This window comes from Pelobates fuscus, chromosome 13 (assembly GCF_036172605.1).
Source record: "Pelobates fuscus isolate aPelFus1 chromosome 13, aPelFus1.pri, whole genome shotgun sequence".
In the NCBI taxonomy this organism is placed as follows: domain Eukaryota; kingdom Metazoa; phylum Chordata; class Amphibia; order Anura; family Pelobatidae; genus Pelobates; species Pelobates fuscus.
The window spans coordinates 109,704,408-109,724,057 of record NC_086329.1 but is presented as its reverse complement, the minus strand read 5'-3'; the positions used below and the strand labels follow the sequence as shown (position 1 = coordinate 109,724,057).

The following is a 19,650-nucleotide window of genomic DNA, read 5'->3' as shown; positions in this document are numbered from 1 at the left end:
TTCTCCGTCTATTCCCATAGTCCTGGGGTACTCCTGGCTGAGGAGACACAACCCTATTATTAATTGGGAATCAGGGGAGATAGTTTCGTGGGGAGAGAATTGTCAAGAAAAATGCTTGCGGAAGGTCTTACCTCTTAGATTAACTAATACATCGAATACCTCTGATAATCCTACAGAGACACAAATTCCGCCTCAGTATCTAGATTTAAAGGCAGTATTTGACAAAAAGAAAGCCGATACCTTACCCCCACACAGGTCCTTTGATTGCAAAATTAACCTACTCCCTGGTACCATGCCTCCCAGAGGTCATGTATACCCATTATCTATAAAGGAGAACTCAGTCCTAGAGGAATATATTCACGAGAATTTAGACAAGGGATTCATCAGGAGGTCCTCCTCCCCTGCCGGGGCTGGATTTTTTTTTGTTAAAAAGAAAGATGGTTCTTTGAGACCTTGTATTGATTATCGAGGTTTGAATAAGATAACCATTAAAAATGCCTACCCGATTCCCTTGATCACCGAACTCTTCGATCGTTTGAAGGGCTCTACAATTTTCACCAAGTTAGACCTCAGAGGGGCATATAACTTGGTGAGAATCCAGCAGGGACATGAGTGGATGACGGCATTCAATACTCGATATGGCCACTATGAATATACTGTCATGCCTTTTGGGTTATGCAATGCGCCAGCGGTATTCCAAGATCTGATTAATGAGGTTCTTAGGGAATTTCAGCAAGAGTGCGTCATTGTATACCTAGATGATATACTCATTCATTCTAGTGACATTGAGATTCATCACGAGCAAGTCAGGAGGGTTTTGCACAAGCTTCTCCAGCATGGCTTGTACTGCAAGTTGGAGAAATGTAGCTTTGATCAAACCCAGGTAACCTTTCTCGGCTATGTGATCTCTGGGGAGGGATTTAAGATGGATCCGGATAAGCTCCAATCCATTCTAGAGTGGCCTTTACCCACAGGTCTTAAAGCCATACAGAGATTTATTGGTTTTTCCAATTATTATAGGCGCTTTATTAAGGGCTATTCTTCCATTATTGCACCTATCACTAACATGACCAAACAGGGGGCTGACACTAAGAATTGGACTACTGAAGCTCTCCTTGCGTTCAAGACTCTCAAGGAGCTTTTCGCTTCCGCTCCAATTTTAGTTCACCCTGACACTTCTCTGCCTTTTTTGCTCGAGGTAGACGCATCAGAGACTGGTTTAGGTGCTGTTCTATCTCAAAGGTTGGGTGTTGATAAACCATTACATCCATGTGGATTTTTCTCTAAAAAATTGACCGGTACTGAAAGCAGGTATGACATTGGTGACAGAGAATTACTAGCGGTTATCAAGGCTTTGAAAGAATGGAGACATTTATTGGAAGGTACATTACATCCTGTTACCATCCTGACAGACCACAAAAACTTGTCCTATATCGGAGAGGCCAAGCGTCTGTCCTCCAGGCAGGCTCGTTGGTCGTTGTTTCTTACCCATTTCAATTACGTTCTGACTTACAGACCTGGGTCAAAGAATTCTAAAGCCGATGCGCTATCTCGCCAATATGAACCCTCTGCTTCAGTTGAACCACTTTTGTCTTCCATTGTACCCAAATGCAATATTATTGCTAATACCAGCCTCAAAATTCATTCTCCGCTACTTGACCAGATCTTGAAGTCACAACATCTAGCTCCCGGAAACACTCCTGAGGGAAGAAACTTTGTTCCTCCTGAACTCCAACTGGAGCTCTTACAATGTTTTCATGAAAGTAAAATAGCTGGTCATCCTGGTATTCGCAAGACGTACTCTCTGATATCCAAGGATTTCTGGTGGCCTTCACTTCGTAAGGATATTGAGGAGTTCGTCGCAGCTTGTGAGACTTGTGCCAAGACTAAACTACCTCATGCATCCCCATGTGGCCTGTTACACCCCTTGGACATTCCTGAGAAACCTTGGACCTGTTTGTCCATTGACTTTATCGTTGATTTGCCTGCTTCCAAAAGACAAACTGTTATTCTCACGGTGGTGGATAGATTTACTAAGATGGCCCATTTCGTGCCATTACCTAAACTTCCGACTTCTCCTGAATTGGCGGAGATTTTTGCGAGAGAAGTTTTTCGCCTACATGGGATTCCTTCAGAGATTGTTTCTGATAGAGGCTCTCAATTTGTCTCACGTTTCTGGAGATCCTTTTGTTCTCAAATGGGCATCAAATTGAACTTTTCCTCTGCCTATCACCCTCAGTCTAACGGAGCTGCTGAACGTACTAATCAAAAGATCGAACAGTATCTGCGTTGCTTTGTTTCCGAACACCAGGACGATTGGGTCGGTCTGATTCCTTGGGCGGAGTTCGCACACAATAACCTTGTTTGCGATTCAACTCGCTCTAGCCCTTTCTTCATGAACTATGGCTTTCATCCTTCGATTTTTCCTTCGGTTTCCTCTTCTCAGGGGATACCGTCGGTTGATGATCATGTCGCCAACCTGAAGAAATTATGGGATCAGACTCGACAAATTCTATTACATAGTTCCTCGCTGTTCAAGAAACACGCTGATAAACATAGAAGAGCGGCTCCTGTTTTTGTTCCTGGGGATAGGGTATGGTTGAGTACTAAGAATATTCGCCTAAAAGTTCCGTCCATGAAATTTGCTCCTCGCTACATAGGTCCTTACAGGGTTCTCACTCGTATCAATCCGGTTGCGTATCGCCTTGCTCTGCCACCTGCCTTACGCATTCCTAACTCTTTTCATGTCTCCTTGTTGAAACCCCTCATTTGCAACAAATTCTCCTCTAAGGTCCCCTCGCCTCGTCCTGTTCAGGTGGAGGGTCGGGAGGAGTACGAGGTCAGCTCCATCATTGACTCCAGAATTTCAAGGGGAAAATTGCAATATCTGGTCAACTGGAGGGGTTATGGTCCTGAGGAGAGGAGTTGGGTACCTCAGGAGGACGTCCATGCTTCTCGCCTTCGCAGAGCATTTCACCTCCGCTTCCCATCTCGCCCCGGTTCATTCCGCCCGGTGGGCGTATCTGAGAGGGGGGGTACTGTCAGGGTACCTGAGGCCTCTACCTCTAAGGGAGGTAGAGACTTGGCGGTGTATCCGTCCAGGCGAGCTGTTTCCTCCGTTCCTCGCGGTTCATCCAGTCACTTAAACACCGGCCGCGAGGAATCCACGTCCTTTTCTAGCAGGACGCTCAATACGTGACGTCATAACGCTAGCACGAGCAATCTGTCACTCAAGTATCCGATATCCAATCGGCACTTGTCAGAGGCGTGATTTCCATCTAGAGCCAGGGTATTTAAGCTTACTCCTTACTTCAGCTCATTGCCCTGTCGTGGTTCTAGCTTGTCTAGTCACTCAGTGCTCTGGTATTCTAGTTTGCTCTTTTGGTTTTGACTCGGCTCGTTGTACTACCCTGTTTCTCTGTTATCCCTTGACCCGGCTTGTCTCTCGCTTATCTGTCTTCTCGTTCCCTCGACCTCGGCTTGTCTCTGACTATTCTTTACTCTCGGTACGTTAGTCCGGCCATTCTAAGGCCCGGTATACGTACCTTTCCACTCTTTGTACTCTGCGTGTTGGATCCCTGTCCCGATCCTGACACCTTCGTACTGCTCTCTCTGTGGACACGCACTCTTCCAATGTCCCTCCTTTCTACAATACAATACATTTATTCCTACTTAAAGGTCCCTTGCTCAGCCTATTCTCGTCTCCTCTATTCACTTCCCTTCCCTGTCTTTCTACACTTGAGATAGCTACCGCTAGCATATCTGCCTTTTTCCTCATCTTCCGTTCTTCCTACCTCTTTGTCTCAGTTTCCCTATTCACATACACCTTATTTGCAACCTCTATTAGCTGTGATATGGACATCCCTACAAATCCCTCTAATTTCTGTAATTTCCTTTTAATATCACCTTGGGCCTGGCTGACAAATGCTGAATTAATCATCCTGGCATTCTCAAGAGCCTCTGGATTAAAAGGAGTATACAACCTATATGACTCCAATAATCTCTCATAAAAGGTGACTCATCAACCTTTTGCAACACCTCAGCCGTCTTTGACATATTAATTGCCTTCTTCCCTCCTGCCTTCATGCCAACAATTATGGCTTCCCAATAAGCCCGTAGTTGAGGCATGTCAGAACCATTCACGTTCCAATTTGGATCGACATTTGGATAATGGGCTGCAGCCCACGCAACTGGATTGGCCTGATTTTGAGTACGGGCCGTTTCCTCAAGCGCTTTAATAGCCGCTTGATTAATCCGGGTCCTTTCCTCACAATTAAATAAAGGTAATAATAATTGCTGGCAATCGGCCCACGTGGAATTATGTGTTTGGATAATAGAAGTAACCAAATCTGTCATAATTTGGTTTGTCAGTATATGAAGAGTTATGAGTCTTCCAGTTAAATAAATCAGTCGTAGTGAAGGGGACATATACAAACACTGGATCTGCCCGTTGTATTTGGCCATTCTCATCCACGTGTGTGGGGCCTGGTGTAAGTCGGAGGGGCATTTGGTAATGTCGGGGTTGGAGGGCACCATCTGTCGGGTTAATATGGGACTTCGGCAAGGCTGTTTTATAATAAGTTCCGGTCTAGGGGTAGTAAGGTAGGTGGAAGGGGGTGAGCTAATTCTACTAGTCAGCATTTGGCGGATGGAAAAAAATAAATAAAAAAATGTTTAACAAAAACCTACCAGTAGGTGTCACCAAAGGGTAAGTAATTGTATCAAAATAATCTTTATGGGTCTAATAATAAAACTTAACTTTTAATATATTTATTCATAAAATAAAACCTTATAGCAATAAATATATTAAAATAGGATAAGCAATCCTACTTCTGTCTGTTGTATACCAATATAGAGTTAAAGATGATTATATGTCATTAATATTTTAAACAATGTAAATCAATGTACCTCCCGAAGATAGCCAGTAGGTGGCCCTAGAGTGCTTCCTAAAGTCTAATGAAGCAGATAGACTTTAATTATGTGCTTATTTTATTATTGCTTATTTTAATCACTGTTCACCCTGATATCTAGGCTTGAGTAAAGCTTTAGTTCTATGGTAAATTAAACATCTCACTTTGTATTTTAGTAAAGGGGATATTTTGAACAAAGCTGGGAGGGGCCCATCCAGTAACTAAAAAAGGATAAAAAAGTGTACTCTAGCATCTTATACCATTGATCATTTCTTCCAGTTGTTTTAACACTGTGTTCAATAGTTTTAGTGCTATTTCAATGATTATGGTACAATGTCATTGCTGAGAATTATCTGATCCAATAAACTCAGTTACTATTATTAAGAATTCTCCTCACAATTTAACTGTTAATAAAATTCAATACTAAAATACACTCCTACCAAAAAGGAAGTCAGTTTAAATTTACAAAGAATCAGTGGGGGTTGTTTGAAACAAAAGAACAGATAGGTATGTGGGTAGGCGGGGACAATAGAGCAGGGGGAATGCAAAAAACAGTTACACTAGTATTAGCTTGGGAGGAAGAGTGGGGGAATGGCTACTCTGGCTCTGGAGGATGAATAGGGGGTTGGTAATCAGATGCAAGGGGGGGAGGTGTCCAAACTAGGTGAAATTAAGGCCTTAGTGGACAAACAGGTTCTGGCTACCATGGACTCCATTGTTCCTCTTAGCACAGCTTGATCCATTTAGCAGTGTTTCAACAATCTGTATACAGAAACTACTGTGTAGCCCCAGCATATTATTTATGACAATGTAAACCTGCTGTATTAAATCTGGATCAAGGATCCACAGGAACACTGGTTACCAGAACAGGCCTTCCTCTGCTACACAGAGTATTTTAATCTTTTGGGGGACAGTGTTACACCATAATAACAAACAGCATATTCCTTTATAAAGTTTTTCATCATACACGACAAGGGATCAAGAATCGTTGAGTCAGACGCACCCATACTGGCAACGGAGCATCTAATACAAAGAAACACAATACCCCAAACACACTTCCAACAGTCGCACTCGTTTCCCTGGCAACAGCACCATGTGGCACAGTTGCTAAGCCAAACATACACACGATAACACGCAGAGAATTCTCATACATACAGTGATATCATGACGTCTCACTCACAAAGATTTTACCAAACACTAGATACTTATCTCTGTAACTATAAATCAAACCCTACAATTATCCACACTATAAATCAACTTTTAACTAACCGACTATATCACATTCTAGTAATCTCATCTTTACAGTCAGTGGTTATGGTACAGTTAGTAAGTGGTTATAATACAGTTTTAAAGTCACAGATCAGTTAGTAACAGTTATGGTATTATACATATAACATAAGACAACAGTTTTTAGTAATTTTTACACAATGTCAGTGGTTATAGTACATGTCAGTGGTTATGGTACCGTGCGATATTTTACAGTTATACACACAATTTACACTCCCACTAGATGGCAGAGCTCAAGCTTTCTAGCAGGACATACAATTTAACCAATTCACCAACTACAATATATTTAACAACATTTACAATAATCCCAACTATTCTAACTGGCCAGCACCTCGAGAGCTTTCGATCTATTTGTACACCAGAGATTCGATAAGTCTTCACTGCCCAGACATGGGCACCAATACCCTTCTAGTCTATATACGCTATCAATAATCTAGTGGCTGGATATACAACAGAGCACACTTAGTTAAGATAGGGTGAAATCTAGCAAACTATAATATACAACCGAGTCTGCTTAGTTTCGCCGATCTCCCCGACCTAGCAACCAAAATTTACACCTAGCATGCTAGTCAAGGCAGGACATCGGTGTCCGACCTGAGCTATTTACACCAGAACTCAGTCTGACTATACCACCTATATTAGACGGGCTGACTACAGAACGTCTAATGTCCAGATAAGCAGTGCGCCTTTGCTTCTTCCATCCCGAAGGACAGGGCAGATTCCAATAACCGGTTCCAAATATAAAACCCCTTGTGGGTCTACCGCTCTAACGGTAGTTCCTGGCCCTGGGTTCACATTCATTCAACGGGGCACCCCGGTACTCACTGAGCAGAAGCCGATGATCTCCTGGACAAAAGGCCAGTGGCGCCGAGACGAAAGGAGGTCCACGCAGAGGTCCAGGGGTGCTGCCGTGGAGAACGCTGGTAAAAAGCTTTACCGTCTCAAATCTCTGCGCCAGCTTCCGTGCGATGAGAAGTTCCCGGCTCAATGCACCAATTATGTTACCGAGTAAACTAGCAGAAGCCAAACACAGAGATGGATGCAGGTCTTCAGGAAGTAAGAAGTCTTTATTAACATACCGATCGGGCCTCAGATGAACTCCTGTTCCAAAAATATCTGAGAGACCAACACATGGTGTACATTCCTTATATAGCACTATAACTCCTCCCATTAATAGCTACACCCACATATACCTTTAACCAATCAATGAGCAGAATATAGACTTGTACATCTGGTCAAACCACATGGCTCATCCAAGACAAAGGAAATAAGTGCAGTTTCAGTTCCTGCATTCCTGCACATGCTCAGTAGATTGATGACAGTATCCTAGCTACGTGTAGCTAACTAACTGACACAACATACACATATGCCACATGGAAATCTTGGCCTACTAAATTTACATTTCACTGAAATTCCACCACATATATATGTATATATATATATATATATATATATATATATATATATATATATATATATATATATATATATATATATATATATATATATATATATATATATATATATATATATATAAATAAATGTTAAAAATAATAGATATTAACCCCCCTCCCTCCCCCAGCCATGTGGCTAGAAAGATGGTGCTGCCTTTCTAAAGGCAGTGCATCATGGGGCTTCTGGGGGTGTCCCTAGCCTGTCTCATCATAGGGGATGGCTAGGGTCATCCAACCAGAGCTTGCCCCAATAACAATTTTATTCTAACTATGATCCCTATTTGTCTGATCAGGTCAATATTAGTAAATATTGAATCTGATCAGTGTGGATCTCCCTCCCTCTCTTCACTTGTGTTTTAGAGAGATTTAGGTAGTTTTAGGTAGGGATTTGTAATATCTTGAGACCCAAAGGCTCTTTTCAGAGCCATTAACCCCTATCTTGCCAGTGATCACTATAATCACTGACTCTTGCACAGCACCATTTTTTTGCGGTTTGCATTTTTTTAGAGGTTTATTTTTTTTGTGATTTTTTTTTTTTTTTTTTTGGTGAGACCCAAAAGCTATTTTCAGAGCCATTAACGCCTGTATAGATCACTTTATAGATCACAGGCTCTTGCACAGCAGCACTTATTTTGCTGTCTGTGCATTTTTTTAGGGGTTAATTTTCTTTAGTTTTTTTTTGTTTTTTTTGTGACAGATAACTAAATAAAGTTATTGTGATCATGTCACACGAATCACAGAGGTCGTATAGCGCTGAGGAGGCATATGCCACCCTTGCGTTAGAGTCTGACGCGTCTATGTCAGACTCTGACCCTGATTTTGTCCCTGCCAGGTGCTCAGATACATCATCACTAGATACAGTGTCTGCTGCTAGTGATGTATCTAGTGATGTTGTATCTGTGCCTGATAGTCCTCCTGCCAGAAGGAGACGTGCTGCTCCAGCTGGCAGAACTGCTGAGGAGTGGGTAGTGCCTCATCGCCAAAGGCATCAATTTGGATGTCGCAGGATTTAGCCCTCAGCAGTTTATGGAGGTGTTTCTGGGCGATGATGTATTGGGGAACATTGTCGCCCAAACTAATTGATATGCCGATCAGTTCCGTGCTTCTAAGCCTGGGTCTTAGAAAAGCAGCAATGGGCCCCCATCGATGTGCCAGAATTTAAAAGATTCTGGGCATTGACTATGCTGATGGGCATCATAAATAAGCCCTCCATCCGCTCCTACTGGAGCAGGAGCCCCATCTGCTCTACCCCATTTACTCCCAATGTATGTCGAGGAAGAGGTATGAAATGATTCTGCATTTCATGCACTTCAGCAACAACAGCCTGTGCCTGTGCCCGCTTAGGGAGCATCCCCAGTTTGAAAGGCTGTCTATAACCCGCCCCCTGATTACCGACTTCGCTGCCAGGTTTGCAGAGGCCTATACACCTGGAATGCGTGGATGAATCCCTGATGAAGTATAAGGGAAGGCTGGGATTCAAGCAGTATGTTCCTTCCAAGCGCTCTAGGTATGGTGTAAAGGTGTATAAGCTCTGTGATAGCGAGACTGGGTATACTCAGGCCTTCCAGGTGTACGAGGGAAAGGATAGCCACCTTGACCCTCCAGGTTGCCCAGAACATATGGGAACTAGTGACAAGATTGTCTGGGACCTGATATTCCCCCTGATGAACAAAGGGTACCACTTGTATACTGACAATTTTTATACAAGTGTCCCTTTGTTCAAGCTACTGTACTATTTTGGTACATTAGCTTGCGGTACAATAAAAAAGAACCAAGCAGGTTTCCCAGGACAATTTGCACGCACCCGGGCACGAAGATGGCAGACCTCAGCTCTGTGCCTATAGGTGCTGTTGGCAGTTAAGTACAGAGACAAAAACAATGTGTACCTTCTTACCACCATCCACACTGAGGGGACTGTGGAGGTCCCTGTACGTGGCAAAGCTGAGAGCACAAGGAAGCCAGTGTGCATCAAGGCCTATAACCGGCATATGGGTGGGGTTGATCTGGCAAATTAGCTGCTGCAGCCCTATGTAATTATATGCAAGACAAGGGACTGGTACAAAAAGGTTGCAATCTGCCTAATGCAGATTACAACCCACAACACTTTTTTCTTGTTTAAAAATCCAAACCCCGGGACGCAACTGAGTTTTTTACAGTTTCAGCCAAAGATCATTTCGGGGATTTTATACCGTGATGCACCTGCTCCGCAGGCGGTGATGAGAGAGAGCAGAGTTGGGGCTACACATTTTATTTTTAAAATCCTCCCTACTGCGGCAAAGCAGAATCCCCAAAAAAGATGCAGAGCGTGTTTTAAGAGGGGGCCGAGAAAAGATACTGTATATCACTGTCCTGATACAGCCTGGACTATGCATTGGGGACTAATTCTTTTTTAACATTTGCCGTTCAGTTTTTTTGGTGTTTTTTTTTTAGTTACGTTTACCCTACGCATGGGGTGGCATAGGTGTACTACGGAGGCCTTGCAGAGTTTTCTTGCAATAACCAACAACAGGCTCTCCTAAATCAAGTCAAAAAGCAATGTGTGCGTAAAAATGAAAATTGAACAATTACCACCACACAATTTCTCCAATTTTTGACTAAAACGATTGCATCAAAGCACTCCATATACAATACCGTGCATGCTCATGGCAAGAAAATACATTGGGATATCTGAAAAGGCCCCCAAAAAGAAGATAGGCAAAGAAGATATGTAAAATTTTAAAACACATGTCAGACGTTTGGCTTTGCAGCCCGCAAACAGCCCAACAAACCTATGCATAGGTGGTATTGCTGTACTCAGGAGATGTTGCTGAACACATATTGGGGTGTTTTTTGGCAGTAACACCTAACAGGACATGAGAATACATGCCTAAACTAGAATGTGTGTGAAAAATAAAACAAAAAAAATACTACCCAAACGTTTGACAGAGACTGGTGGTAGAATTAGTGCATGAAAAGTGTTAAAATACCACCAATTTAAATACCCTGGGGTGTCTACTTTTAAAAAATATATGGTTTGATGGGGGTTTAATTACATTAGCCGGCTTCAAAAATGTCCCAAATAGGACATGGGTGCATGATGACCAACTGTGAAAATTCCAAGTTGGAAAACTGTAATGTGCACCCTCCAAATAAGGTCTTTTAGCCCCCAGAGAAACCGACACACATATACATGGGGGGGTATCACTGTACTCGGGAGATGTTACTGAACACATATTGGGGTGTTCTTTGGCAGTAACCCTTAAAGTTCTCAGTACATATATTCTTAAATTGCTATGTGTCTTGAAAAAATTTACAATTATTATTTATTTATTTTTTTTTTAATTTGGCATAGATTACTTGTAACATGGTTGCATAAAAAGAGTCAAGATACCCCAAGTTTAATACCTTAGGTTGTCTTCTTTTAAAAAAATATATACATGTGAAGGGTTATTCAGGGATTCCTGACAGATATCAGTGTTACAATGTAACTTGTGTTACTTTTGAAAAAAATTGGTTTGGAAACAGCAAAGTGCTACTTGTACTTATTGCCCTATAACTTTCCAAAAAAAAAGCTAAGTACGTGTTAACATTGGGCATTTCTAAACTCAGAAGAGTCAGGACAAAATTTAGAAACTATTTAGCACGGGTGATTTTTGGCAGTTGTAGATGCTTAACAGATTTTGGGGGTAACAATTTTTTCATCCTATTTTATAATTGTTTTTATAGTAAATTATATGATATGATGTAAATAATGGTATCTTTAGAAAGACCATTTAATGGCGAGAAAAACAGTATATAATATGTGTGGGTACTGTGATCCTTGTCAGCAGGTAGCACGGTCCTCAAGGGTAAACAACAGGCACAGTCCTTGTAATTGCATATACTCCAGGCACTTTATTTGTAAATCCACACAGGAGACAGCAGTAAATGAAAACATAAATATAACACAAATCCCTATCAACAAAAACCTAGCTCATCTGAGCACTAACTAACATTAGGTTCTCTATCTCTCAGGGGTTAAACTAAAACAAGATAATATTGGTTTCACCAACCTAGTTCTTTGTCTGCTCTCAGCACTCCCAGTGCTCCAAGCCAGCCTTGACTGCTTCCCTTTCTGCACTCCCAGTGCTCCAAACCAGCCTCGACTGCTTTTCTTTTGCACTCCCAGTGCTCCAAGCCAGCCTTAACTGCTTCCCTTTCTGCACTCCCAGTGCCTAGTCTCCTGTACTCTCTCTCTGGAGAGAACAGCCTCTCTCCCACCTGCTTCCTGGGAGGAAACCAGCAATCCCCCCTTTTTACCTGCCTAGCAGGGAGAGGTTTATCCGCACTGCTACAGCTGATTATCTGCAGCTGAGCAGTGGGTTGGAGACAGTCCAAAAAACCCTGGCCTGGATCTATGTCTCCCAGGAAAACCACTAAACTGTGGAGTGGAGCATTGGCCCACCCTTCTCTCCAAATGCTCCACCCCAGGGGCCCATAACTAAACATAGCTTTGTGTTGTGCAACACACAAACTACAAATACTCCCCCTGGGGTTAAATGGCCTCTCTGCCTTCACTTTATCACAGTACAGTAAATGAGTAAGAGGAAAATTACAGCTAAACACCAACACCGCAGAAATGTAAAAAGAGCCCTGGTCCTTAACGGTAAAAAAATTGAAAAACGGCCTGGTCACTAAGGGGTTAAACTGACAGAAAATGTCAGAAAACATGTCTGTTCTTTCAGTAAGTTGACAGGATCTCGTTCAGGAAAGACAGCTCATAACTCAAACACTACAGGCAGCTCTGTCATGTACCAACGCACACCCTAATTCATTGTCAGGAATTTTGTACTTTATTACTGCCCCTAGCTTATATTAATGTGTTTAACTGTTTGTTTGCAAACTACACATTCCCTCCTTATCATAGGATCCTGTACTGAGACTCCCTGTGTCCCGTCGCCGGATACCCCTGAAACCCTTACCTTCAACTCTGATTTATCTCCTGTAGCCGACCCCGGACTGCATACAAGATTTTGCCTCCTGGATTAACCCCTTCAATTCTGATTGATCTCCTGTTGCTGACCCCGGACTGGATACAAGACTTTGCCTCCTGGATTAACCCCTTCAATTCTGATTGATCTCCTGTTGCTGACCCTGGACGGGATACAAAACTATGCCTCCTGTATTAACCCCTTCAACTCTGCTTGATCTCCTGTTACCGGCCACGGACTGATACTAAACCTCTCTTCTTGGATGATCTTTCATTGTCCCCCTGGATTGCCTTGCTGAACTTCTATTAAACGGCGAGTGGCCTTCTTTCATTTTTTTTATTTGTTTTGCATTTGTTAATTTAAAACATGACATTCATGGGCAAACTGCCCTCTGTTATCCCCCAATAAATAGTATGAGCGCTGGGTGGGTGAAGAAAGCTGTATCTGTGCTCGTAGTCGAATGTTTAGTATTCACATGTTTGTGTACCTGTATACATTGTCGTCTATGGATGGTGGGTTTAAAAGACAAATTTTGTTAGAGCGACACACAATGTTGCATCTTGCCTGCGCTATTCAATACAACACAGCTGGGTCTAAGGTTAGACGTGGGGGCAACGCTGCAATGTGCACAAGCACCAATACTAAATAAAACCCAGGGAAGTAAAGCACGCTCATCGCTGCTCCATATTTATTTAATTTTGTATGTTTTGACCAAATGGACTTTTTTCTTGTTGCGATGAATTGACACCTGATTAGCAAGACGTGAGCCAAACTCGAGCAGTTTGAAAAATGTATTTAACTTCGGTGAGTTGGATTATTTACAAAGAGTCAAAGATTGTATCTGATTTTGCAACCTTGCTGTGATATCGCCTTTACTGACCTTGTTATTGAATAGAACCATTTGTTTAATGTTACCATGTCCTCCTCCTATGACAACAAATGATTTCCCAATAGTTAACCAATAGAACAAACACAAAAACCATAAATCCCAGCAGTTACAACATTCAACACGCAGTAAGAGGTAGCAATCGCTGAGACTGGTGGAAGCAGTCAAAATCTAGATTAGGAATGAAAGAAATAAGGTAATACATATGTAGTATAATCAAAATACTTCAATACTTTGTGTTATATCTATCTGTGCAGCTAGACAGACAGATGATGGATAGATAGGTAGATAGATAGATAGATAGATAGATAGATATAGACAGACAGACAGACAGACAGAGATAGACAGATAGATAGACAGACAGAGATAGAAAGATAGATTGAAAGATAGATAGATAGATAGACATAGATAGATAAATATAGACAGAGAGATAGATAGACATAGATAGACAGACAGACAGATCGATAGATATAGACAGAGAGATAGATAGACATAGATAGACAGAGATACAGATCGATAGATAGATAGACATAGATATATAGATAGATAGTAGTGGATAGATAGATAGATAGATAGATAGATAGACAGAGATAGATAGATAGATAGATAGATAGACAGACAGATATATAGATAGATAGATAGATAGATAGATAGATAGATAGATAGATAGATAGATAGATAGATAGACAGAGATAGATAGATAGACAGACAGATATATAGATAGATAGATAGACTTATTGTTCTCATTTTGTCCATATTTAATCTATTAGAAAAGAGCACATCATGAAGATAATTTGCAATGTTTGTAAAGGCTGATTATTCTATATCTTATGGGTTTTTTTTTTTATGTTTATGGTTAGGATCAAGAATTTGATATCTAAAATATTTGGATATCCTAAAAGATGATGCTGACTTGTCTTATTATATTGTTTGTCTTGATATCCTGTGTTTGTATAATAGAACTTAAAACAAATACATATAAATGAAAAAAAATGAAAGAAAAAAACAACATAGTGTTTATGGTATTGGACTTGTACTGTATCTGTCCTTAAGGTTGGTTCGATAGATAGAGAGATAGATTGTCAGGATCTGTAATTTTGAGACTCTGGCACGGATATGTTTGCTCACCCTTGCAAATAGACACAGTCCAAGGTGACCAGATAAGAAGCCACACGGACTTTGAAGTCACAGTACAGGCAAGGACACAAACAGGAGGAGAGTCAAGTTCCAGATAAGAAGCCACCGGGAGTGTGAATCAGTGCACGGGGGCTGAGCAGGGTATAGCTCCAAGTCACAGGATGTCACGGTGAGAACCCTGATAGACAGTTAAATAGACAGACACACATAGATAAATAGATAGACAGACAACACATAGACATACAGATGGCTTGATAAAGCCTTGTGAAAAGGCAAAACATGTCTCGGACCACCAGGATGATTTGTGGACATTACTATATTGGTATCTGTCATATTGTTGTTCTTTTTGCTTTGTTTTTATTTATTTGGGAAATAAAGTATATTAGCCATGTTTTATTAAAGGACCACTATAGGCACCCAGACCACTTCAGCTTTATGAAGTGGTCTGGGTGCGAGGTCCATCTAGGGTTAACCCTGCAGCTGTAAACATAGCAGTTTCAGAGAAGCTGCTTTGTTTACATTTGGGTTAATTCAGTCTCATTGACAGCCACTAGAGGCGCTTCCGTGTTCTCACTGTAATTTTCAGAGTGAGAAGACACCAGCGTCTATAGGAAAGCATTGAGAATGCTTTCCTATGGACTGACTGACTGACTGAATGTTTTTCAGTGCTTTACTATGGGGAATTGAGCGACGCTGGAGGTCCTCACACAGCGTGATGACGTCCAGCGACGCTCTAGCACAGGTTTTCTGTGCTATGAAGCAGGAAATGCCCTCTACTGGCTGTCTAGTAGACAGCCACTAGAGGTGGAGTTAACCCTCCAAGGTAATTGTTGCAGTTTATAAAAAACTGCAATAGTTACACTTGCAGGGTTAAGGGTAGTGGAAGTTGGCACCCAGACCACTCCAATGGGCAGAAGTGGTCTGGGTGCCTGGAGTGTCCCTTTAAGTAGGTGAGCAATCATTTTGCATATTTTTAAATCACATTAAGATTAATACACTAGAAGTGTTTGCTTCATTTTGTATCTCCTTTTCTGAGTTTCCTGGGTTCATATGCAGAAGAGGTCCGGTGCCTGAATATATCAACATTGATGAGATTTGAGCCTATCCTTGTAGGACTCTGCTCCATGTGAGTGTTTTATACACACCTTAAACCACTCCAGTTATCTCAAACATATTACACTATATTTTGTCACTTTATCTTGTTTCTTCAACATCCATATTTCCCCTTTAACAAAAGGGGTAAGTGTATATTCAAGTATTAGCGCTCCACTGGGTTTACTTAGAGTGTATTCCAACTAGCTCACTTTTGTTCTGCATGATTGTGTGTTAAGTTAGAAATCTTTACTCGTGTGTTGTAGTTGCTATTGCATTAATATTGGTTTTATTAACAATTAAGTGCCTTTAAAGGACCACTATAGTGCCCCCACCCTCAGGGTCCCACTCCCGTGATGCTGAAGGGGTAGGAAGGGGTTAATCCCTTACCTTTTTTCCAACGCCCGGCGCTGGGACTCTCCTCCCTCTTCTTCCGTCATCGGCTGAATGTGCATGAGTGGCAAGACCCGCGCGCGCATTCAGCCAGTCCATAGGAAAGCATTCTCAATGCTTTCCTGTGGACGCTGGTGTCTTCTTACTGTGAAAATCACAGTGAGAAGCGTGAAAGCGCCTCTAACGGCTGTCAGTGAGACAGCCACTAGAGGCTGGATTAACCCATATGTAAACATAGCACTTTCTCTGAAACTGCTATGTTTACAGCAGGCAGGGTTAACCCTAGAAGGACCTGGCACCCAGACCACTTCATTAAGCTGAAGTGGTCTGGGTGCCTATAGTGGTCCTTTAATTGCACAATGCACCTTCTTTTTCTACTTATTGTACTAAGTGTGCCCATGTTCAAGCTTTTATAAAAGATCACATTATGAAATAAATTGTCAACGTTTTGAAAGACTGCTTATTCTGTGTTCTGCAGGCAGATGGCGAGATATATTGTGTGGTTCGTGATCATAACCGGATCTATTGCGCAAGAAGGTGAGTAAAACAACTGATCACATGGGTATCTTCCTGGTGGACTTTATTAATTATTAACATTCATTAAATCATTCTGGCAGTGTAACCTGATAATTACCCAATTGTTAAGAAGTTGTTTATACCAGCAGCAGTAGGTGAAGTGTCGCATTCCCATAAAACTTTGCGATTTGACGCTCTCTTCAGTCTGGTGCAGTTCCTCCTATGGCCACTAGCTTGCTGTGATGCTGTGTAGGCTTTGCAGTTAGACTGGAGAGATGTGATTCTGCTCTCGGCTGGTACCTTCCTGACTGATCAGCTCTTCTTCTACAGACCCCAGCTGAACCTCATGTCTATTGCCAGAATATGCAATGGCTTTTGTCACTAACCTCCCTTCTTACCTAAAGACTGCTACAGCCCTGTGAATGGACCAGAGTCGTGGATATGGTGTCCTTACACTCATGAGTGTGGGAACAGGGTGTGATGGGGGTGCAAATTCCCCCAGAACATTTTCTGTATCTTCTAAGATCATACGTATCACTGCTTTAGAAGGAGGTCCCATTCTACTGGCAGACTCCCTAATGATAATATTTTTTTTTTATGCAGAAAACCATATAAACCCTAAGTAGGCTGGGTTTACCATAGGAAATCCCATGGTTGTTGGTTCCTATGCAGATGCTTCCAGTGTAAGTTGTCAAACCATGTAAGAATGGAGTCTGCTGGGCACCCACTGGGCAACCTCCAGCCCCGAGCCAAGACCAGCCGTGCCAGCTGATGCCCTCACTGAGCCGTGCACTCCAGGGATTAGACCATGGGAGCTAATGGAAACTTTTCTATGTAGGGTTTATCTGAAGCGAAGGCAGAGATGGGTACAGGAGGAACCCCGGTAAGTTGCCAAAACACTTTAAGGGATGAAACCTGTTAATTTGTCCTGGTTCTTTCAGAATCTAGGAACTGCGCTAATTGGAATTACTTTTTTCTTCATACAACAAATATGTCAAGGAAAATGTACAACATGAAACGCGTTATAGAAAGGAGATTGGACTCAATGTATCGCTGTTTGATAAGTTTGAGTTTCAGTGAGTGAGTTTCTGTAGGAAATCAGATATAGAAATACATTTATTAATCTTGTAAAAAAATGTTTTATTGTTTTTAGAATGACTGCGGTTGAAATGGCTGAATGCAAGGTTTAACCAGGATATTTATTGTAGAGCATTAGAGAATGTAAATATGTTACAGCATGTTTTAATATTTTCTATAAAGTCTGGAAACAGAAATCTCGGTAAGTAGGAATCTAGAGATTGGATATTAAAACATTTCTTTATTTCATTGTTTTCTTCTTTAGATATGGCCAGAAAGGTTTTCTTGTTTCCTAAAGAAACTGCCACAGCATACGTCACTCTGAAACCAGAGCGATCAGAACCACTGAAGACATTTACTGTGTGCCTTCAATCCTACACTCAACTGACCCGAAAGCATTCTCTCTTTTCTTTGGCAAGTTCTGGCACAGCAATGGACAACACTTTTCTCATTTTCCCTGAGCCACCAAACTACTGTTCAGTTTATATCAAACAGGAAGAAATTCGATTCAGGATCGACTCAGAGGTTCTCGAATTGAAACACACATGTGCGAGCTGGGACTCTGATACGGGGGTGGTCCAGCTTTGGATCAATGGAAAGGCCTACCCTAGAAGAGTTTCAAATAAAGGATTTACCATTCTTGCCCCATACAGTATTATCTTGGGACAGGAGCAGGATTCCTATGGGGGTGGTTTTGATGCCAAACAGTCTTTTGTGGGTGAAATTAGTGATGTCCACATGTGGGATTATGTATTGACTTTTGAAGATATAAATAGTGTTCTGTCCAATGTCAAGAGTGGTAATGTGGTCAGTTGGAAATCTCTATGGTATGAGAGTAAAGGGGAGGTACTTGTCCAACCCAAACTTCAGTGCACGTCCTGGGGTTACTCAACCAGGCAGTATTACCCATGCTCGTAAAACAAGCACTGTCCAAATGATCTGTAATCAACTATTATTTAATAACAGAGCTCTTGCCTGCCTTTGCCTCTATTCATGACATTTTCTCCAAAGCAATGATGCTGTCTTAGATTGTAAAGTAAAAGGTATTCTTGCTTTGTGAAAAGTGATTCTGGTATTGATTGAAGCCTATGGACTCTCTATGTATCATTGTGTATCATTACATATCCCTCTGTCTCCAAGACTTCATATGATTTTTTGATATATTCATGAAATACTCTGAATAAAAAGCTAAGAAATGTAAATAAATAAATAAATACCTAATTCTATGCCTCACGATGCTGAGTGGTTGTAGGGTGCAGAACACCATCCAACAGTATATTATTTCGGTAGAAAAGAGAAAGCTTTCATAATGTCGATAATTAGCAAATCTATTGGTTTTTAGTTCTTGTTTTTTTGCGGTTTAAAAATATTTAGTGGGGGAAAAAAAACTAAATAAAACACTGATTTTATTATTAGTAATTATTAATAGGACTAATGTGTTAAGACACTCACCGCTTAAATAGATGAAACTGCCGTTTAGCCTATAATCCCCTTTTTGTAGAAATGCAGACTTTACACAGCCGACCGCCAAACTCCCGAACCGAGTGCAAGGGAATGCGGTAACTCACAAAGCTCTGTCTTGAGGGTCAAACAGGATTCTGTTTAATGGGGCTACCTGCCCGGTATTTATGCAGGTCTCCGACCTGGTGGACACTCCCCTAGGGGACCAGATGGAAGACTGGGACATTTATTGGACAGTAGCCAATCGCAGTGGCTTAGGTATAATCACTCCCCTTTACACACATAAATCCCTCCTCTCTATCCTGGAGATAATTGGGAAGAAACCTAATTATCTCCAGGGATAGAGGCAAATAGCCATTTTGAATACAGTAATAAAAATACATTAAAATACATAAATGTGAAAATACCGAATGTATGTGGTTTGTGTAACGTATCCCTAGATAGCCTGGATCTGAGTGCACATTTCTACCGAAAAGCGCTCAGATCCA

At 41.5% G+C, this 19,650-nt stretch overlaps 1 protein-coding gene across 2 annotated transcripts; it reads left to right on the top strand.

Moving 5' to 3' along the window:
* The first annotated feature begins 13,448 nt into the window (after positions 1-13,448).
* Positions 13,449-18,934, top strand: LOC134583257 (C-reactive protein-like). Of its 2 annotated transcripts, XM_063440122.1 has the most exons (4): positions 13,449-13,682; positions 15,660-15,749; positions 16,587-16,645; positions 17,967-18,934. In XM_063440122.1, the coding sequence occupies exons 1-4, from the start codon at positions 13,669-13,671 to the stop codon at positions 18,617-18,619; spliced, it is 816 nt and encodes a 271-aa protein (XP_063296192.1). In that variant the 5' UTR covers positions 13,449-13,668; the 3' UTR covers positions 18,620-18,934. The 2 variants fall into 2 exon arrangements, with proteins under 2 accessions (XP_063296192.1, XP_063296193.1); XM_063440123.1 differs by lacking the exon at positions 15,660-15,749 and having other exon boundaries at positions 13,455-13,682.
* Positions 18,935-19,650: the final 716 nt, after the last annotated feature.